We start from the raw sequence: 23,043 nt of genomic DNA on the forward strand, positions 1-23,043 counted from the left end.
TCCTTGCAGAATACCACCACAGTTTGGATTGCCCAGTTGATGGCTGTTACCCATGTTCGTATATGGTGTTGGTGCACAACCTGCTGTGCAGCTCTGGCAGTCTTGTCCATTCTGACACTGACCTGTATCATGGCCCGCCACTCCTGCCCTGATTTGCTGTTTCTCTAGTTCCCTCAGGTGCCGTCCAGACTAGTCGCTGCTCACAGGGGCAGCTCTAGGCTCATGGCGGCCCTAGGTAGGGGGCCCCAGAAGAGGGGGGTGGGGCGGAGCACAGAGGCCAGTGAAGAGGGGGGAGTGGGGTGTCGGGGTGTTTGGAAGTGGAACTGAGCCGGAGGCTGTCAAATCACTGCCAGCCACACAAATATGTATCCATCCTCAGAGGCTTATTATATTAAGGATATATATTGGTGTGGCGGCCCCTGGGGTTTGGTGGCCCTATGCAGGTGCACAGCTTGCACATGCCTAAGGCCGCCCCTGCTGCTCAAGTTCTGTAGAGTGCACCTAGGGGTGGAGGAGTAAGTTCTGCAGCACCCTGAATCTTGGTTCTTCCGTTGGTGCACAGGCTCTCAGTATTATCCTTTGTTGTCCCATGCAGCAGTATCATGAGGACCTCCATGTTTGCCAGGTAACCCTCCGCGTTTGGATAGAGGGAGATCCCTCGGAAGCATGAAGGTCAAAATCGCTGGTTTTACAGTTATGATTTGGCCTTGGGTGGGCCAAGATTTCCTTTGGTGGGCCTGGCTCACCTAGCCCACCCTCTACAACCAGGCCTGGTTGACTCACCAGGACCCTAAACACATTATACTCCATGGTTGGTGAGCTGATCGGAGGTAAATGTGGCATACTGCTGCTTGTAGTGTTGCAAATAGCAGGTATTACTTGGCACTCGCTGTATCAACCTCTGAAGGATGAAAGGCGGAGTCTGCCCTCCCGGCATTGAGCGCATGCGCTGTTTGCGCCACTGGAGAGCGCAGCGCGCTCAGAGCCTTCCTGGCAGCTAATTCTGGAGGAAGTTGAACTTGACGGATGTAAATCCATTGTAACTTAATACAACCTTTCACTGGAGTGTTGGGATAAGTTTAATGGCGTCTTATCTGTCTAGGGCGAATTACTGGCACGACAAATTCCCCCCTCGTTATCATTTCCGCCCCCTCCTCTCCCTCCCGCCCCCTTCTCCCATCTAGCCCCTGGGATGGGTTTATTGCAGAGACTGTGCCAGGGCGCGTTTACTGTTTCAACGTTTGTTTTGCGCTCTGCCGTGATCTAAAAGCATGAGTTAGTGGAAAGAGTTGACCCCGGGGTCAGCCTTCTTGCAGCTGTTCCAGATAACGTTATTACGACGCCAAGCGAAAGAGCTGAATAACATTTTCTGCAAGGAAATGAATTGCTGTTTCAATGTGAAAAATTGACAGGCTGTCTTTTCTGCTGCAGTCGCGTTGTGTAAGCGGCAGATTGGAGAGGAGGTGGGGGCAGTTGATGAAGGGTCGCTTGGAGCTGCTGGTGGGAGGACGAGGGGTCGTGGCGTCGCTGAAACCACATTTTTTTAAAATTAAAGTTGCTAAAATGTCCTTGTGGCTTTCGTGTTTTTGGCACACGGGGACAAACTGAAGTCTTGGGCGTACAGTCATTCAGTGTTTGGAAACCCATTATCTGTCTTTGCAGCAGCGCTGATAAGCCATGGTCTTATTTAACTCGTTGCATTCTGGGAGTTGTAGTCTCCATAAATGGACCAAGGTTCTAGATTGCTTTAAGATTGAAAGATTGGACAGGAGTACGTCTCTAGTAACAGTAATGCTAGAGATGGCTTGGGCCCAGCGCGCCATCCGTCTTGGACATTAGCACTGTGTGGCAATCACCAACAGAAGATCCGGACTCCAGGTGGTGATAGAAAGAGTCTTTATTGTTAAGGTTAAATCACTGCGGCCACAGCCTCACTTCTCAGAGCCCTTCCACACAGTCCCCGGCGCTCGCCTTGGAACGCTGGTCGCGGTGACATTCTAAGTGATGTCACCGCGAGCAGCTCCATTACATGCGAGGCACCGGGGGAGTTTTCATGTGGAAGATACCACACATCCCCCTTCCCTGCGGAAAGAAAAGCAAGAACATAACAAAACTGTAGAACGCACAAGGTGGCACTGGGACACCCAACTAGGGTGCGTGGCCAACAATTTTCCTGTGCCTGGTGTGAGGCTAGACCAAAACAGACAGGGTAACACCGGTTACATCATTACATACTGATCAAAATGCCTCGAGGTCTGGTCACCCTCCTGCTAGGCCTGACGCTTGGGTGGGGGACCACGGTTTGCCTCCTCGTGGTGGAACTAAGGTCCTGCCTAGGATCTCCCTCCCGTCCCCTTAATTTCTCAGGGTCTTTCACTGGCGGATGGTACTTTACAACCCTCCCAAGGTTCCATATTTTCCCTCGTGTCTTGACTGCGTTTTTGAATAGTTTGGTGATCTTGGTAGGATTGGTGTACTCTGACCAACTTGCCTTCCCGGTTGGAGCTCTGATCTTGATGCTGTCTCCCACTTTGAATTCTACTTCCCGTGTGCCCTTGTGCCGGTCATATCCTTCTTTCCTCTTCTCCATGGCTTCCTCTTGCTTCTTTAAGCTTTCAGCTTCTTTAGTTCGATCTGACCACCCCTTCTGCCACTCCATCCATCCTGGGGTTAACTTTGTGTTGGGTACTCTGGCGCGGAGCAATTCAAACGGGGTGACCCCCGTCTGTGGCGTGAACCTGTAAGCTTCTAGCCGTCTCCACGCCTCTTCCTTCCAACTTATGCCGTTGGCTCTGGCCAATTGGATGCTCTCCTTGAGGGTTTTGTTAAAGCGTTCGACCATGCCATTTGTTTCTGGGTGGTAGAGGGCGCAACGCTTGTGTCTGATGCCTCTTCCTTCCAGGAAGTCTTCCATTTCCTTCGAACATAGTTGTACACCGTTATCCGTCAGAATGTTGCTAGGTAGCCCTTCCCGGATAAACACCTCCTCTAGGAAGCTGATGACAGTTTTGGTCGTGACTTCGCTGACAAACTTTATCTCTGGCCACCTGGAGTATAGATCCACGAGTACCAAAATGTAGGGTGTCCGCTGTTCCCCCGACATGGGGCCCACGATGTCCAATGCCAACTCATCCCACGGTCCAGAAGGTGGCGGCCTGCTCACCATAGGGGGCGTCTGTTGCCTCAGGACCTTGTCGCTGTTACTGCACGGGATGCACTCTCTGATTCTCCTTTCAGTGACCAGATCCATGTTCGGCCACCAATAGCTCTCCCTGAGTCTCTGCTTGGTTTTGGTGATGCCCAAATGCCCTTCGTGGGCTAGCTCGACCAGGTTGTCTCTCACAGTTGCAGGAGGTACAAGTCTCGTACCCCTGAATAGACATCCGTCTACTATGGACAACTCGTCTTTAATGGCCAGGAATGGCCGCAGGTTTTCATCTTGTTTGTCACCGTGCTTCCAACCGCCTTTTACTCTTTTGTAAATCTGCTCCATGATTTAGTCTTCTTCTAATGCCTTTCTCCATGTTTCTTCTCCCAACGCCCTCTGGATGGCGCAGACATCCTCCATCTGAAGGTCCTCCTCCTCTTCTCCCGCCTTCTCATGCTGCTCTCTCGCTCCTTCATCACCGACGAGTCTGGATAGACAGTCAGCTGCGAGGTTCTGTGTCCCGGGGACGTATTCGACATCAAAGGTGTATTCTTGCAGGCCGACTACCCACCGCCTTATCCTGCTGGAGATGGCATCCAAACCTTTCTTACTGAATACTTCCACCAACGGCTTGTGGTCAGTTCGGAGGGTGAACTGAGTTCCCCAGAGGAAGTCTCTGAATTTTCCTACTGCCCAAGATACTGCCAAGGCCTCTTTCTCGATCACTGAGTAGTTGTTCTCGGACTTCTGGAGTGACCTTGAGGCAAAGGCTATGGTCTCTTCTCCTTCTCCAACTTGGGTGAGAACAGCTCCCAAACCTTTCGCGCTTGCGTCGGTGGTGACTACTGTTGCCCGGTTGGGTATATATGACTTCAGACTGGGGGCCTCAGCGAGTGCCTTCTTTACGTCCTCGAACTCCCTCTGGCACTCCTGGCTCCACTGGAATTCATTCTCCTTCTTCAACAGTAGCCTGATGGCATATGTCCTTCCCGCCAGGTTCCTTATGAACTTTCCGTAGAACTCTAACATTCCACTGAATGACTTGATCTCGTCCTTGCCCTTGGGGGGTGTCAGGTTCACGATGGTGTTTTGCAATTCAGCTTTCGGACATATCCCCTCTGTTGTCACCTTGTGCCCCAGGAAGTCCAATTCAGCACAGCCAAACACACACTTGTCTCTTTTCACTGTGAGGCCCTGCGACTGAAACCTCTCAAGCACGCATCTCAGCCTACCATCGTGCTCCTCATGGTTCTTCGCAAATATGAGCACGTCATCCTGGTAGCACATGACGCCTGGGATCCCCTTCAACATGTTGCCCATGATTCTCTGAAACACGGCGGCCGCCGAGACTAGCCCGAAAGGCATTCTTCTGAATTTGTAGGCGCCCATGGGTGTCACGAATGCTGTGAGCTCCTGAGACTCCTCGTGTAGTCTTATTTGGAAATATGCTGAGGTGAGGTCAAGGGTGGAAAATACCGTGGCGCCTTCTAGCATGCTCATCATCTGGGTGATGTTGGGTAAGGGATAACGGTCGACCACGACCTCCTTGTTCAATGCCCTTAAGTCTATGCAGAGCCGGACGGACCCATCCTTCTTCTTAGCTGCCACAATGGGGGCCAACCATTCTGTAGCTTCCACCGGTTCGATGACTCCGGCCTTGCACAGTTTCTCCAGTTCAGACCTCACCTCCTCCTGGATGGCAATGGGGAGCTTCCTAACTTTAGCCACGACAGGCCTGGCGTTCTCCTTTAATCTTATTTTGTGGAAGTAGTTTTTCAAGCACCCTAATTCTTCCCTGAACACCTCTTGGAACTCTGTCACCACGTCTGCTTTGTGTTCAACAATCTCTTGTATCAGGATCTGGGGGTTACAGTTGGGATTCAAATAGACCCCTAGCTCTTTCTGTGCCTGCCAACCCAAAATGTTGTCTCCTACCGTGGATACATACACCTTGGAGACCGTTGTTCTGTTGCTGTATTTTACTTTCCCCAGGAAGTATCCCTTCATAGAGATGGGGCGACCAGCATACCCCCCTGGCCTTGGATCCATTCTTTTCAAAGTTATCGTTCCCTTTGACACTCGTGAAAACTCTTTAGCATTGATAATGGTAATTCTTGAACAGGAGTCAAATAATGCTTCCAACTCTACCTCCCCAACTTTTATGGTGTCTTTGGGACTACTAACTTGTCCTCCCTCGACCTGCACCACTATCTCTGCACATGCGGGGTTGTTGAGACTGGGGACTTGTAACTCTTGTACTTGCACAACAATCTCGTCACACACTACATTCGTCCTTCCTTTATTCTGACTGCTGGCTCCCTCCCCGCTCTTGCAGTACTGCTTGAAATGCCCTTTCTTCCCACACTTGTTACACGTGAACCTGAGAGCAGGGCATTCTGTCATTGGCTAGGTGCCCTTGCTTGCCACACCTATAGCAAGAACCTTTGAACGTTCCCCCTTTCCTGCCTTCCTTGTATTCTTTACCTGCTATCTTCTGGCCTTTGACTACCGACACTGCCTCACACTCGGTCACTACTTCACTGACATTGGCCTTTTCATCAAGCTTCTTATCCCCTGCGTCTTTTATTTCTTTGACGCACTGGAGCATATGCTCCACCTGCTTGGCTATAATGAGCACCTCCCGCAGTGGCGGGTCGTCCTTGAGCCATAGCTCTTCACGCACTCGTTCCATCCTACATGCCAAGACAAATTGGTCCCTGATTCTTTCCTCACTAGCCCTACCAAATTTGCAAGTGGCGGCTAACTTCCTCAGGTCAGAAACAAAATCTTCTATCGATTCTCACTCTTTTTGTGCTCTCTTCCCAAAGTGATACCTCTCCATAATCGTGCTAGTCTTGGGAAGGTAGTGTAAATCTAATTTCTTAAGGCTCACTTCCAACTCATTCAGACCCCTTGCCTCCTGAGCTCCTAAATCTGGGAGGTGATCCAGGACCTCTTCACCTTCTGCACCTAGATAATAGGCCAATAATGCGACCTTTCTTTCTAAACCCAGGTTTGGCCCACAAACAGTGGCGTAATTAAAAAAAGTTTTTTCCATTTCTTCCACTGGATATTGGGATCTCCTGGGGTGGTCAAGAAAAAAGGTGGAGGGGTCACACTATGCATACTTGGTGCTAAATACTACTCTTCTTGCACCTAGAGAAAAGAACACTCCCACTAGACACAAGTGGCACTGAACAGGAAAAAGTATGTTAGCATGAGTTATAAAGAGCACACATTCCTTTGCTACAAGTCCCCCAAGTGACTATAAACAGGAACAGACAGAGACAAGAATGCTAGCACAGTCCTTTGAGTACAGGGGATGCAGTGCGGAAACTTTGAGCGAAGGATGGTGCAGACAAATGCTGCTACGTTCTCCTGATACCCTACACGACGCTCCACTTGTTATTGTTTTTCCATAAGTGAAAACCAACTTTAACCACGCCTGTGGCGGAGAGGCAAAAGAGTGAAACTACACCCCGGTGAATCTGGCAGAACACAAAATCAGTACGGAGTACAAATACAGGCAAGGCTTTGATGCAAAATGTAGTCACTACGAATGTACTCCACAATATGTGCTCTCCAAACGGCTGTTCTTCCTCAAGTTCTTATATTCCTCCCACGCCGCGTTGTAACTCGATCACAACGGCTTACAGTACGTCGCTCAAGGTCTCTACACGAAAGCTCTGTCCTGCCGCGCTTGAGAGATCACTCTTCCTCCCACGTCACACTCATTAAATGTCTTCCGATGTGCTGCTCACATTCATTCCAACCACTGTGAATGCACCTCGCTTCCCCCGCAGCACTCTGGTTCAGTCACACTTCGCAGCAGCCTGACGCGACTCCGACATCCAACGCAGTCGGAATTCATCCCATTACATTCCGCTTAGCATATCTCACACGCTGCCCTGTGCGCACTCCCTGAAGGTAGGCGTGGAGGCCGCCACGCACTACGACAGAGATGGAAAAGGGTGACTGAGGGGAGCGGTGATGTGAGGCTCCTGCAAAGTTGATTCAAGTCGCTGCCCTGTTACGTGTTGAGGAGACACGCGTTCGTAATTATACAGTCTTTTACTGTGGCAGCAATTGAGCTCGAGCGGAGCTCGCGCCTACGTTACACTTTGTACTATTTCAAGTTTCCCTTGCTTGCCAGGCTGAGGCGCATTCCCCTGTCCAAAATGCCAGCGATACAAATGTCAAATGCCTGGGTTATTCACTCCATAAGAGTACAGCTAAGATGTGTGCATGGGGGGTCACCTTACTTCACGTCAGGAGCAGGGCAGCTTCCGTCTCGCAGTCCCCTAATACAGCTCACTGCTGCGTGTCGCCCGATATACCTCAGGACTGCCACAATTCCTTTCCGCGGCGAATTGGAAGCTATCCGCAGGCGCCCGCTTCCGTGTAATACAGTCAGTTGTCACTCCAATGTGTTCCTTGGGCGTGTTGAGGTCGCAGAGTGGTTTTTCCCTCGTCGCCAGTGTGGCAATCACCAACAGAAGATCCGGACTCCAGGTGGTGATAGAAAGAAAGTCTTTATTGTTAAGGTTAAATCACTGCGACCTCAGCCACAGCCTCACTTCTCAGAGCCCTTCCACACAGTCCCCGGCGCTCGCCTTGGAACGCTGGTCGCGGTGACATTCTAAGTGATGTCACCGCGAGCAGCTCCATTACATGCGAGGCACCGGGGGAGTTTTCATGTGGAAGATACCACACACTGCCTCCAGGAAGCTTGTGATGGGCTCCACAGTTGTCGGACTCACAAGGAGTGTCTTAAGAGCTATGGCTTGCCCTGCTAAATATTAGTACCTAGAATTACTGGAGCTTCTCCAGGAGGGTCTCCATGGCTCTGGCAGTGATCATGTGAGGTTTGATTGGAGCCTCCCGAATTTGACATGCTCCATGGAAACGAGTAATCGGTTCTGATGGTAAATACTCAACAGCTTGACAATTACTTTCTCCCAGAATCCCTAGTGCAGGGAAATTTGAGCACCATGTTGCCTTTAGTAGCCACTTTGGTTCCATCCTCTGCCCTGGAAAAGTCTGAGAAGATACCAACTTTGCTGATTTGTCATATGAAAATCCATTATGAGGTTCCTGTACTAAGTTGCTTAACAGTCTTTTTTTTTTTTTTTCCGGATTTGCTTTGGTGTCTGCAGCCAGTCCCTGAATCTGTGAGCAACCCCTGCCATCCAAACCATCTTTAGTTTCTTGAAGGTAGCCCTATGGGCTATGGACTGTTGCCCATATACAGGCACTGGATGCTGTTTTTGTAAACTCCCAACCCCCTCTGAGTGTTGGTGTGCAGACATTCTATGTATATAGTTGAGGTGTCCCTGGAGAGGTTTTGTGGAAAATGTCAACACTTAGTACTCCATAAAATCTGTGCTAATTTTCCAGCAGACACCAGATATCTTGAGTGAAGTAACTGAATGAGTGGCTGGAGCGTGATAGCAAGAGCTTGAGGCTGGGTGTGCTTTTCATAGGTTCTTGTGGACTGTCCCTAGACCACAGACTTTGCAATTGTATTTATGTAGCACTTGTACCCCCATGTCCTTCCTCGATATATTGGTCCTTGGAGGAATAATCCGGGTGAGAATACTGAAATGGCCATCCAGGGCAGGAATTCTCTCAAAGGTTTAGCTGTGCTTGGAAAAAAAACTGCATTTACTTTTATCACATGATTGGGGAAATATGTCCGGATCAAAAAAGATGGAGGGAATTAGTTGGACTTGTAAGGGCTTGTTTAGTTCATTGATTTGGTTGAATGGCCCAAATTATGCTCCATGCTGCCAAGGATGGGTGTAGAAAAAAGGTTGCTTGTGCTTTTACAAAGACTTTGTTTAGCTCTAAAGTCCATTTTGGGCAACCGGTGGAATGTCCTGTCCTATGAGTTGGTTCAAGGGGCCCGCCAAAGATGTTCTTGCCACATTGGCTAACGAGGATGTTTCCTTTCATGCATACCCCCCTCCCCAAATCACGTTATTTATCATACTCCCCGACTGTTATATGTAGATGGCTCACTCCTGCTATTTAGAACTGAGCTTGTTCCAGAGCGTCTGGTGAATAAATGTCACCTTTATGGAAAGTCTTTGACTGAAAACAAATGTTCTTAAATACTCATATCGATCAGTGCGAAAGAAGGTGTTTTGATAGAGGGTTATTTCCTTTTCATACTTTGAGTCATCTTGATAGTTGCTAGAACTAAAGGGGAAATCGCATCTTTAGAATGTCCCAGCCGTATAGGCAATAATCTCTTCAGTAGCTACCCATCGCTGGTGCATTGAGACACTAAAACGAATTAATTAGTTTCAATTACATAAATGACTGCGCTGGTCTCCTGGTCTGTTCCTGTTCAGTCCCAACCTTGTAAGTGAATCCTGATGTTTCCGTAGAGTATCCGGAAGATGAACTGAAATGTTTCTCCCTAGTCCTGTGGGTATTTGTGGGATCGAAGCACTTTGCAGAGTTCACCAGCCTGATTCTAGGCGGCATCCTTGGAATGAACACTCACCTCTCTTCCTTGATTATGGTATGAGGAGTCGCAATTAGATGAAAGTGGCTGCAATGCAATATGCTCCATACCAGAGGGAATGCTTCCCTCTTGTATAAGGATTGCTCAGTAGTTTTAGGTCTTGCCTTCCTGATAGCTTAAGCTGTCTGATTGCAAAATATCTAAAAACTTGCAGTGGGCTTACAGCCTGGTCATTACCACTGGTTTAGTTTGTCACCCATTTGCTGGCTTCCTATTCAGTGGCTTGCCTTCCTCTTTGTCCATCCCCTGGGGCATAGCCTTTTTACATCCTTCTGATTGCCTAGCTTGTAACCTTCCATTGCCTACACTCAGGGAACTACTTTTTCTTTCGAAAATCCTTGATTGGGTCTGTTTTCTAGGTCTCTGCCACTTGTGATGCAGCTCCAACCCTGCCCCCCGCATCACCCACTTTGTGGTCTGTGTAACCTGCCTCCAGCTCATTTGTTGTTTCTTCACAATTTTTTGTGAATTGTACTTTCAACCCCTCCCACTAGGTCCTCTGTTGCTCCCTCTTTAAATTTTTTTTTTCAACACCCTCGGCTGCATCTTTTTTGTTACTTATGAATGTCCTCCCCCTCCAGACTGCTTCTGTCTTTTCCAGGCTCTGGCATAGACTTCTCCCCACAAACTCTCGACCCACTCTTTCTTCCATTCTGTTTTTACTTTTTTTGGGGTGGGGGAGGTCCAGTACCTGCACTTGGCTTCCAGGGTGCACCTTTATTCTAACACACTATTTAAAAATGTACGTTAATTGTTTTAATAGCCATGCCAAGATTCCCATTTTGCAACAGTAAATAAACAAGCCTGTAAAGACTGAAGTTGGTAAACTGGGAACCACAATGATGCCCAGTCTTTATTCTATTTCTTTACAAGAAGTGGAGATGCAGAGCAGCTCCTACAGAGAGCAGTAGGAGCTCTAACTCGCTGTGCTCAGGGAATTGATTCCGTTTGTTTTCAACAGTAGGAGTTCATTGCAGAAGGAAGCTTCGTGTTCATCCAGCATTTGGTTGTCTTAAAGCAAGATTATTCGTGTATTTAGGTTGTCACCGTGACTGCTGTGGTCAGACAGCAAGTGATGTGGTGCTTGACTATTAGTGTGTACAAGAGGTGATTCATGCATAGCTGCCAGGTTGATTGACATTTCCATGTTTTTAGTGTACTAGTGAGTGGTGGTCTACCTCCCAGTGTGTAACACAAGTGGCGCTTTCTCGCCAGTAGAAATAAGCAATGAAGTTGTTATTGAGAGCGAAGTATCACAAATGATCGCCTTTTGGGCAATGAGAAGAACTAACCAGACTCTATTTTCCATTTTAAAACACAATCTGAGATAGTCTGACCCACCCAGTACATCTGAACTAAAAACAGCATCCAAAACCGGCAGAACCACCCAGTGTGTTGAAACCCTGCATACTTCCAGCACAGCTACCCCTGCTACATGCACTCTGACCCTATGTACTTCCATCAGCAATCCCAGCCAGCTGAATGCCATTCTAGCTCCATTCATATCCACCAGGACAAAGGCTGCCCTGCCCAGCCCGGTCTAAACCAACTAACCCCCAACAGAACCAGCCTGGTCCCTTCTAGTAGGCCCCTTCCCAGTATGATCCAGTCAGCCCTGCCCAGTGTATGCAGACACCATAAATATCCATCCAACCCAGTAGTTGAAGCTATTCTGGCCCCAGGTACAGCGACCAGAACCGGCCTTGAGTGTTGCTTACTGGCTGTTTTTTTTTTTTTTTTTTTATCGTCTGCCCGACTAGTATTTTAAATGTCCCAGCAAAAAAAATCGCCTAAAGCTGGTATTTTTCCTCTTAATGCCAACATTTGAGTAAAGCACTTTACAATGTGTTGCAAAGCTCCGTGACTGATAAAGTAATTAAAGGCAGAAATGCAATGTTAACAATGAAAAACGACTATTTAAATATAAAGTCCTGTTTATCATGTCTGGGCTTTTGCAGAATCTTAAAATATGACCAAAGTGCCTGTGTTACTCACCGGGTAAGGTGGAAACTCATGGCCTATTCCTCGCCACCATACCTTTCACAGCACAACCCACCTGTGACCAGTGGTGCCGCCTCAGTAACTCACTGTTGGGATGGGAGCCAGGGTGTCTTCATCAGGCTGGGCTGGTGGCGACAAGGTGCTCATCTTCTGTGCTGAATATTTCCCAAAGTCCAGCTTGACATGACTAGCCTTGCTTTATCCCGCACGGTGATCCATTGCTGCAACAAGGCTGCCGCCACCCCTGCTCTCACTGAGCCCTGGGGCCAATCTCCACCTGCCATGTCAGACTGGGGGGGGAGGCGGTTTGTATTGCCGTAAATGAACATAGGCAAGGTGCAACCCCACATCCATGTGGATGCTTTCTGCTGGATCTTGTTGTTTTTTTTAGACACAGTAGAACCACATGGTACTCAGAGCCCTGGCCACTAGTTGAGCTCAGCTTTGATTCATTTAGGATTGTGGCACCCGCCAATAACCAAGAACTAAAATACCTCTTTGAAGCTGTGATCCTAACTAGATTTGTTCATTTCAATTGAGCTGATCAACCCTGCACCTTTACATACATTTCCTGGTAGATGTTATTTATAGCTTGTGATACCCCTCATTGACCTCAAATACGCAGCACTACATACTAGTGGTAGACTAACTATACACTGCGAATGAACACGCAAGAGATGGGCGGATGAGCATGGAGAACAGCAGCTGCCCGCAAATCTACCTGAACTATGACCACAAAGAGCGCTGTCTGGGTGCGCACAGTGCCATTGCTACAAGACATGCCAGCACAGTGCTCGGTGTTCTCCTCTGGCAGGACAGCAGTCAGTGCTAGCATGCTTGCAGTGCCATAGTAAAGCATGCCTTGAGTAGGTCCCATGGCGTGACTAATGCATGTTAGTGATGTGATGCAGACACCAGCACTAAAATGCGTTTGTCTAACTCCTGATGCGTGGTACTTGGCAAAGCTGTTAATAGATCAGTATTTTCTACATATCGGGGCGTTTTTCTTTTCCATTATGTAGCATGGATTGTGGTTTGTATAATTTTAACCTGCACTGTTGAATGATTGTCAGATTGCTTATTAAAGTAGTGCAGTTAAATTAGCAGCTCATGATGGATCAAAACAAAGCATATATCGCTTTTCTGTCTTAAAAATAAAAGCCCTACTGATCCGGAGCGATGATAGTCCCCGAAGGATTTTATTGAAGCACAACTGGATTTCGTAAACATGTAAACCAGATATCAAATACAAATTCAAGGTTAAATTTAAAGCCCGTTAGGATTCACAATAAAGACTGGCAAGTATTATAATGAAACCAAGGTTTATTGGTAAATTAAAGGCATTGCAGAAAGCAAATAAATGGCAGTCAGCTAGTTAAAACATCGTCATATAAAAGCTTGAGGGTCAATAAAATGTGAATTTTTAAGTGGCAGAACAGAGCATAATTCATATCAGTGATTAAGTCAGAAATCGGAGGTCAGACAGAGTCCCCTCTTAAAGATTTGGGGGGAGTGAGCTAAACACCATTTGATAGGCCATAATATAATATTCATACATTTGCTGTGATGTGCAAAAGTCCTAAAAATACCACCCAATCATGTTAACCCCTCCCATGCTGATGACTAGCTCTGCTTGTCATCAGCCACGGTGGTCGTGTGCTGATGCTGAGCTCGTCATGGCCGTTAGAACGCTCACATGTGGGGATAATTCCCCCGCTGTGCTGAGCGTTCTAAGGAACGGGCGTGGCCGTGACGAGCTCAGCTCGTCATCAGCACACAAGCACCGTGGCTGATGCTGCGCTAGTCATCAGCACCTGGGCGCTGTGTGCAGCCCCCAGCACAGCAGGGAAATGTGCCCTGCTGCCAAGGGTTTAAAGAGAACAGTACAGTTTAAAATTTGTCATCGCTGTCCACAGATTCATTTAATGAAGTCACCATCCTTGGTGCTTCTATGACCTTTAGAGTTAGTACAAATTCTGCTATAAGTCGTTTTCTCATGATGATGGCACGGTGGTCCCAGTAGGTGAGACCATGGGAAAACGTTCTCTATGCTAACATAGCATGAAAACGAACCTTGAGAACCAAGCATGTTGTACATGAGTGACATTGGGTTGAGAACATGGTCTTCAAAAACTTTTCTGCGATGGATTCACAATATGAAAAGGACAAAGATGACTGCAAGAAAGAAATACTATGGAGAGACCAGAACACCCAAGTTTATATAGACGGGACCTTGGGTCTGAGCATCGATCTGGAAACAATGGCCCCCCACATTGAAAGAATTATAAATTACACCATAGAAATACAATTACCTTTATGCAAAGGTGCTAATATGTATGTGGCCTACCATGCTCAGTTTTACTTAGGCAACCTTGCTTAGTGCCTGAGTTTGGCAATCTTTGTTTCTTTCTGTATTGAAAATTGTCCCACTGTATAATTTTGTGGTTTGAAATACAAATATTCAATTTTGATATACAGACATAGATGTATGTCATTATATTTCTATGGTGTAATTTATAATTATCGTTCAACATACAAGAATACAATGGCAATGGGCATTACACAATTTTGATATCCAGGCCTACATTATCCAGGTTAAAATAAAAATCTTATCAGCAGAATCTCATTCAGTATGTTAATCGCACAGCGTTAATGCAGTTGGGCATTAAAAAAAATAGCTGTTTTAGAGGCTGGACTCCGTAGATGTACTGTAAGTGATGCCACATTGAACATTATATTGTGTGTATTTACTTAGAATATGTTTGCATTGAATGACAAATCATGGGACAGTTTTTAGGTTTGGCATTAGCCAAGGACTTTTGATTATACCAACATTGTGTGTACCTACTTAAAAGAGCTTTCTGCCACCTCTCTTCATCCATTGAACTGTCATTCACATTTTGCTTCTGCCAGTACAGCGTGGGTCATGGGGCAGCCTACATCAGTCTCTAGACTTCACTTTGAGTGACTGCATTTTGCTCTTTCACTGAGCACATTTGCATGAGTTTCTTTTTGTGCCTGTGTTTTTGCTTTTACTTTATCATTACTTTAGTGTTGCCTTTGTTTTTAAAGCCTGAGGTAAATGCAGGGCCTTTCTACCAGATGTGAGCACAGGCCACATTTCACGCTCCATTAGTTGTTGTGTATTTCACAGCATAACAGATTGAGAAACTGTTCAGTATCAAGCTAGTCTAATTTTACTATGCATGCAGTATGCAAACCGAAAGCTTCAATATTCTACATATGAATTCATAAACCGACAATTATTCAGAGCGTTTATTCTGGACTCCATTTCACTAATGGTACTTTAATAAACTTTGCTGAGGAAGAAAATCCGCATTTATCATGTTAAATTTGCAGCACTTGAAACACTTTTTGGAAATGCATTTTTTTGGCTTCCCTTGGTTGCTTTCTTTCGCTCTTGCTGCTTTCCTACTTTTCTTTCTTTCCAGCCTTTTTCTTCCTAGATTTCTTTCCCTCTTTTCCTGTCTTTCAAGTCATTCTTTCGTTCCTCCCTTCTTTCGGTTATTCAGTCTGTCCTTTTCAATCCATTCATTTGTCAGCACCCAAACGTTTTTTTGACTGATCCCCTTTAACCGCATGCGTGCGGGCGGAATTCCGCCCGTACGCTGAGATTTTGTAAAGCGCACTTTACGTGACGAGCTGGGCTCGTCAGCGTGCGAGGAGGCTACCTGATGACGAGCCCAGCTCGTCATCAGCGTGGAAGGGGTTAACAAGAGCCATAAACAATATTCTCTAAAGGCTACTGCAGCCCTTGACAATGGGTTCCAGAAGTCTGTGAAACCTATGATACGAATGAACAGATTGCGATGTAACACATGCACTCTACTGAAAAATACAATTAAAATATCCACAATGCTAGGGAGACTAGACAGACCAAGGAAGGTTAAGGAAGCAAGAGTGGAGCTATGATAGAAACTGACACTGATTCCCTGCTGTGAGGCTACAATACACTGAACGAAATGCCTTACCCTTGTAAGGAGTTCAACATGTGGCACTTGAACAAGATTTTATAGATACCAGTTTTCTACAATTTGCCTGCTTTAATATTAATTTTCCTTCCCTCTCACTCTGGTATTTTAAATCTAAAGACTACATTTTATTCGCCATCTTTTCCTCATTTGTTCAGAAACCTCATTCAGTTAGCTCCATGTTACCAATAATTGGTGGGCTCTACAAGTGGGCGTTGTATCAACCCATTGCCCATGATTGGTTGGCTTTCCCATCTACCTCACTTGCTTACTGCTTAATAACTAGTCTTTCCTCCATTTCTAGTTTGGCCATCTCTTGGCACATTTCTTCACTACCTTTGATTGGATGACTTTCCTTCAAATGCTTACATTCTGTAACCCACATTTTTATTTTAGTACACCAGGGTTGTGCACTTATGATGTTGCTCTTACTCTTGCCCTTCTGCTGTTTCAGGTTTGTGCCCCTGCTACACTCACTCTTTCCTAGCCCTCCCCAGCTCGTCTATTGGTTCCTCTTACACTCCCAATCTTGCTCCACTTTTTCCTGCCCTTTCAGTAACTCACCACTCCCTACCTGTTAATAGCCTTGTCATTTTCGTTCACACATTGTATGCCATACTGGTAATTAGATAAAAATGAACAGCGTAGATAATTGACAAATCCCGTCCAAATAGCATACATTTTGTTGCATATTTTGTGGCATATAAATTTGACACTGTCCAAAACGGGGTTATTAATTTGCTTGAGTGGACACCAACTCAATAAATCCACTCTGGTTAGACCAAAACATAATTCTGAGAATCCCTGCTCAACCCCATGGCACAAGCAGCAGGCAATCGCCAGAGAAGTGTTACGTTCAAAAAGTAACCATTCAAAAGAACAGATCATAATGAAATTCTTAAACCAATTTAGAACAAAAGCAAAGACACCAGGTTAAGTTAAAGCCCACCTGTAACACATTTCTTTAAAGCTACTTTCTGCTTAAGTTAACACATTTTATTTCACCAATGTCAGATTTTAAAAACTAAGCAGGAAGTAACTTTCAATCATTGCTGTAGGCCTTTCCTAACGAGGTTGGAAAATAAGATTTTAATCTCACCCAGTGCTATTAGAGCATGATCTAGCCAGGTTTTATAGTATCTCTCTAAAGACCCAAGTATGCACGGTTGTCCTTCTGCTTCTTCCTGCTCTGTAGGATCAGGAAGATCAGCCGCATGTTCACCCATTCGGCCCTGATCCAGGTTGTGATATCCCTGGTACTGTCACACCGGGACTATGCCAATTCTATTTACCTAGTCCTTCCACTCTTTCTCAGCAAACGCCTTCAGCTGGTCCAGAACAAGGTGGCCAGACTGATTCACCAGCAACCACGTTGGCAATCAACCAGACCCCTGCTAAAAAAAAACTTCACTGGCTCCCCATCCCCCAACGCATTGCATTTAAGACTTCACTGGCTCCCCATCCCCCAACGCATTGCATTTAAGACAGCCTGTACCATTTTTGAAGTCCCTCCACGGCCGCAGCCCCAATTCATCAAAAGCCTTCTTCCTAGGTACACCCCCCTCCCGCAACCTTCGTTCCGCCAACCTCCACCTCCTGGTCACCCTGACTTTCAAGCTTCAATGCCAGGGCAGACGCAGGTTTGCGACTCTCGCCCTCAGATTATGGAACTCCCTTCCGTTGGAAATCCGATCATGCAACAACCTCATAAGCTTCAGGAAAATGCTCAAAACATGGCTATTTACACAGGCCCAAGAGTACCTCCTGCTTGGTCCCGGCATACGCTAGAACTAGCGCCATGAAACCTCCTGGTGAACGTGCTCTCTACAAGTAATTATTAACTTAACAGTCTGTCATGTACAGCACTCGCCTTGTAATTTGGCAGGTGGAACTGCAGACACCTGCCTAAAATTTTGGTAGTCAGATGCTAGTCTGACAGCCATTGTAATCCGGCCCCTAAATATCACAATCTTTTTCTCCCGTTACAATTTGCCACCTTCCCTTCTGCAGTATACATTTTCCTGTTTTTGCCAGTTAGTCTGCCAATATTTGCTCATTAGCAAAACTTACTATATTTAAAACCTTTTTCCTAAAGCTTATTCGTTTGCAGTCTATACATTACGTGATTTATGTGCACTATTCAGTAAAATAATTTAGACTTCATAATCTGTTACAAACCGGTCTATTTCAATTAATAATGTTTTGTTCTTCTCTTTATTTTAGATCTTTCCAGATCCAACAGATTTTGACCGCTATTGCAAATTGAAGGACCGTCTGCCCTCCATTGTGGTGGAGCCCACTGATGGGGATGTGGAGAGCGGGGAGCTCAGGTGGCCTCCAGAGGAGTTTGTGGTAGAAGAGGAGAAGGAACAGAACCATGAAGACACAAACCAGCAAGGGGAGGAGCAGTGAGAGTGGAATGTGCTAGAAGCTATCACTCGGCTTTATCTTGAGGGAGAAGACTCGTATGGCCTGAATTAGATTAAACGGCAAATCCAGTTTGTGATGGAGGTTTTTGTTTTTCTTTCACCCTAGTGAAAACCTAAAGCCCTCAACATGACATGCCCTTTATTCAGAGGAATCAACTAGAAATGTTTGCTGTCTTAGGTGGTTATGACTAGGAGTGTTTCCCCCCCTAAGACAACAGAAACAAGAGAAATTGGTGCCGAAGTTGAAAAAGGAGACCACGTTCAACAAATTGACATGTGTGAAGCTGAAGCCTTGTCTACTTGTGCTTTTCTACCCTTGAAAGTAGAAATACGTTTTAAAACTATATGCGGCACCTAGGGCTGTTAAAGTTGAGTTCAAAGTCTGGCTTCTAACTGGAGATGGTAACCACAAGCATTTATGCAGCCATAAAGCAAGGGTGTTCTGTTGTGGAGTAACAAACCTACTCATGAAATGTGCAAGCCCCTTGTCCCGAAACCATGTCATGCAACGCACTTAATTCTAGCACATTGTTTGTGAGGGGGTGGCTTTCCTTTGTTATGTGGCCTGACAGCAAGGTCATGTATCTATATGGTAACTGTTGCCTGCTTTTTTTTTTTCTGGCCTAGGAACAAGCAGCCTTTCAAGAATGCAAATGAGGGGTGAGGAGTGGGTTGTCCCTGATGCTAATTTTGAATTGTGCAATAAGTAAATGAAGGGAGAGAATGGTGTGCAAATAGTATGCAAAGTATCTGGGACAAGCGAGTGCCATGAGGTGCATAAAAACTTGGTAACCCAGTGTTATGGGAGAAGCACCAGCTCCTACTTGTGAGACCAGTATTACATGTTGGATTCATAGCCTGTGGGTAGTATGCTATTGGGAGTCTGTCTTCCCTTTTTAAATGTATACAGACATGAGTTATGTCCAACATTTGGCGCAAAACCCCTTTGTTTTTTTATTTCCTCTCTCCTGAATGGCCTCTAGCTTCAGCACACTGGTTTTGAGTAGACATTTGTTCGCCAAACCTAGCACCACTTCTCTCCTTTAAATTACCTTTCTGACCAGGTAAAAAGGGAAATGTGCACATGTGGAGAACTGTGGAGGATAAATAGAATTGTGCAACTACCTTTGTCATTTCTTCCTGTTTTTCAGAAATTGTGTATTTGTTCTAGGATCGATACCTCATGAGTGTTAACATGCTGTTTCAGTAGTGGGCTGTGGGGAACGGGTTGCTTGCATATCAGATGATCCAGATTTGTCCTTGTCCTTGTCTGTGTCTGTAACATATTAGCAATAAATCCAGTTATGTGTTGCAGTTTCCAACTCAAGGAGCAGTAAGCCAGTTCTTGTGAATATTGTTGCTTGTGACTAGACTGTTTTGAACAGTAAAACAGGTTGTTTTCCATGGACGTCACACTGAATCCGTTCAGTATTTCTTGGTGTATAGTCTGTGTATTTTTTTTGTGGCATCATTGAACTGTGGTCATAGGATGTTATCCCTTGTGGAGTGTCCTTGTCACATCATGGAATGGAACATGCTCCTGAACCATAGAATAGTTTGGCTCATTCCATTGTGATGTGTTTTGTCTACTGATTCGTCTTCTGATTTGCTTTCCAGACAAAGATGGCCACTTTAAACCTTTCTAGTAACATGAAGCAAAATGAAGTCTACCACCACTTTTCCTACTGTTGGATGTTCAAATCCAAAAGGGAACACTGTCCAAACCCTTAAGGATTTCTGTATACTTGTCTGCATCCTTTGGACGTTATTCGTGTATTTCTTGTTAATGTATCAGAGAACAAAAAGCACTCAAGTAAAATCTGTTGTACTATACATTATATATACTATATTTCTGTAATTCTTATTTGAGGCTCAGGGAGAAGCTAGAATTTTTTTCAAAACTTTTTTGTCACTGTGACAGTTGTAAATAAACCTTTGAAATGCTTTCCAAACCTGTGGTAGTTTTTGAGTAACACTTCTGGTTCCATCTGGCAAAATGGCTGTCACAATTTAATTGACTGCAAGTTCACTAATACATCACCACATCACTACAAAAGAAGAATGTGTTTGCTGTATGTATATGGGCATTTAAAAGGGTCAGTGAAGCACCCTTAAAGAAAATGAATTGACAATCATTTTTAAAAAGCTAGGCTTTACCGGAAAATCTGCTACTCGCCTTTAACCGGAGTTCAGAGTTAACATAGTATATGAAGATTGGACATGAACATGAGTGACTTAAATTTCTTGTGCTTCCAGCATGTGAAATGCAGCAGTAATGCCCCAAATACTTACCAGTATTCCTCATTATTACAAGGCCTAGCCTTCTTTTTTACAGTCCTAACTGCCTTGTTTTCGTTTGTATAACGAGGGGTGAACAACACTTATAACGCAACTTTTACATCGCAGAGCCTTTACAACGCAAACTATTACAACGCATTGCTCTGGGGGGCGCTCTAGGATAGGGAATAGTTTAATTTACTATCCAATAACCTTCCCTAGTGTCCACGGGGACTGGAGTTGGAATAGTAAATTAAACTATTCACTATCCAGCGCCCAAAAGCACTATGCGTTGTAATGGACTGCATTGTAATACTTGCGTTGTAAAGGCATGCGTTGTAATGTCATACAATTATAACGAGGCAAACCACACAACGGAAAGACTGGGTCAAGGACGTAATGTGCCAATGTTTGCTAGAGGAAGAAAACTGAAGGAGAGGGGGGGGGGTCCATTCCTCAAGCTACATTTGTAGTGCTTTAGTGAGACTAGCCCTACCAACACACTACAAAATGCTGTTCCATGTGGAGGTCTGTGTGTCTCTCCTATCTTTTCTATGCATGCAGGAAAACACACTGACTGCGGAGATCTTCACTTGCAAAGATTTTAGTAGTAAATGTGCGGTGGACAGGAGAGCGTGACTGGAAAATGGAGAATACTTATGAGATTAAGGGAGAGCAGTGAGCACTCACCCTCAGGAATAAGTCCATTCCTATGATCAGACTGCACTTCTACTATTACTATGTTCCAAAAGGTCCCAAAACTCTAGTAAATGTACTCCAGGATGAATACATGGCCAACCACAGGTTCAGCAACACCCTCCCATAAATAATGGAGGTCTGAACTTAAAATAGAAGTTCATGACAATGTTAAGGTAAATTAATGTATTAACTTAAAATAAATGAATATGCTTTTTAAAAATGTTAAAATTATAAGTAAGTGTATTAAATAGCTAATTTTTAAATAAGATAGGCTAATTTAACAAAATTAAAATTGTATACATAACTTTTGGTAACATTTAATACTTAAAACATTTTTACTTTAGGTACTTTTTCAAAATAAAATGTACTTGCTGTTATGCATTTTTATTTATAATTTAAGTTGTACTGCATTAAAATAAATAATATTCACATTTAACAAGTTAAGAAAACCGAATACTTTTCCCAGTACTCCACCGTAAGAAGATCTTTGTCCAAATTATGCAGGTCTCCGCTAAGTGTGAAGATGCCCAAATATGGTCATAAAAAGTCACTACTTGTAGTAACTTTACAGTCATGTACAACATTTTTACTGGCCACACTCAATCTCATGGGTGAGGACATGCAAGTCTACACTTTTGACTAACTTTACACTTGTAAATGGTGAATATCCTACAGTAGTACAGATACTCGAAAGTGTACGACTAAACTTCATGTTTAAATGTACTCGCTTGTAAGTGCACCTTTGTAAATATTCCTCTGAGTTCAGCGTAGATAAGTGGACATGGATTTAATATTTCTTGATCCAGGGAAAATGAGCCTGGTTTGTCCCAAACTAGCAAATGTGCTAGTTATTGGTAAACTATTTCTGTAAGCCCTTATTTGAGAGATCTGTTGCACAATTTGTATTTACTATCCAAATCTTAGAAGTACTAATCTATGTCCCCATGTTTGTCCAATAGCTTGGTTTGGTACATGTTTGGTCAGTTCTTAGAAAGAAGGGGTCCGGTTAGCCTTTGAATCTGGAGCATTTATTTTGAGCCATTTTGTTTTTAACAAGTATACTGCCCTCCAGATACATCACATCCAACCACTTCTGTCCCATCCAGGTCTTAAAAGAGGTCCCTTAGCAGAAATTAGATATATGGTCATACACAGGATAAATAGGATATTCCATGAACCCTTCTCATTTCTGTAGATAATTGCTAGATTGATCCATTGGTGTGATATCAATTGTACATAGTTAGGGCTCGCCTGCTGTGCGCATGCCCATAGCTGGCGAAGCTCTATAGGGGCTTAAACAGCGTTTACCCAAGCACGATTCCACTGGCGATTTCTTGAAGTGCATGTGCTTTTTAGGTCATTGCGCAAGCGCAAGCCCTAAAAAGCGCGTGCACAATGCCACCAGCCGCCTGCCTTGCATTACCACATCAAAGGCAGCTTCTCAGCGTGCGCTCATCCCCTAATTATTCACGGCCGGCCGTACTTTCAGTTTCACGGCTGCCGGCCGTGTCTCCTTTTATGCTAACTCCCTCTTTACCTCTCCTTGCATCCTCCTCTTTACTTCGATTCCTGCAGTTTTCTCTCTTCTCCGGCTGTTTGCTTTGCTTCCTTGTTAGGACTTGTGCCCTGTGTGTAACGTAATCGGTGCTTATGTAAAGCGCTCCAATACCTTTGGGTCGAGTTCGCGCTATATAAAATCTGCAACAAGATGAGCACCTGGTCACTGGTGTCAAGGTCCCGAGTTGCCGACTTGCAGGATCGAAATAGTTGCAGAGGGCAGTCACGGATCAATGTGAGATTACAGCAGCCTTGGGTTAAACTAATTGAGGACACATGCTGTAATTAGCACGCAGTACTTTCAAAGCGCTTCATTTCCTTAAGCAGGTGACACACGCTTTTGACTCAATTAGAGCGGCGGCTCGATTTATCGACCTCGGTAGAATAAACACTCGCAGTGACTTCATA

At 45.1% G+C, this 23,043-nt stretch overlaps 1 protein-coding gene across 1 annotated transcript in view; it reads left to right on the plus strand.

Annotated features, from left to right (window-relative positions):
• The window catches only part of LBH (LBH regulator of Wnt signaling pathway), a 33,794-nt gene extending 13,740 nt beyond the window's left edge, over window positions 1–20,054 (plus strand). The window contains exon 3 of the mRNA XM_078649856.1: window positions 17,897–20,054. Coding sequence (XP_078505982.1) covers window positions 17,897–18,085 — 189 coding nt within the window. The 3' untranslated portion in view covers window positions 18,086–20,054. The remainder of the gene's footprint in view (window positions 1–17,896) is intronic.
• The last annotated feature ends 2,989 nt before the right edge of the window (window positions 20,055–23,043 follow it).

The sequence above is a fragment of the Lissotriton helveticus genome, chromosome 6 (genome assembly GCF_964261635.1).
Source record: "Lissotriton helveticus chromosome 6, aLisHel1.1, whole genome shotgun sequence".
NCBI classification, from domain to species: Eukaryota; Metazoa; Chordata; class Amphibia; order Caudata; family Salamandridae; genus Lissotriton; species Lissotriton helveticus.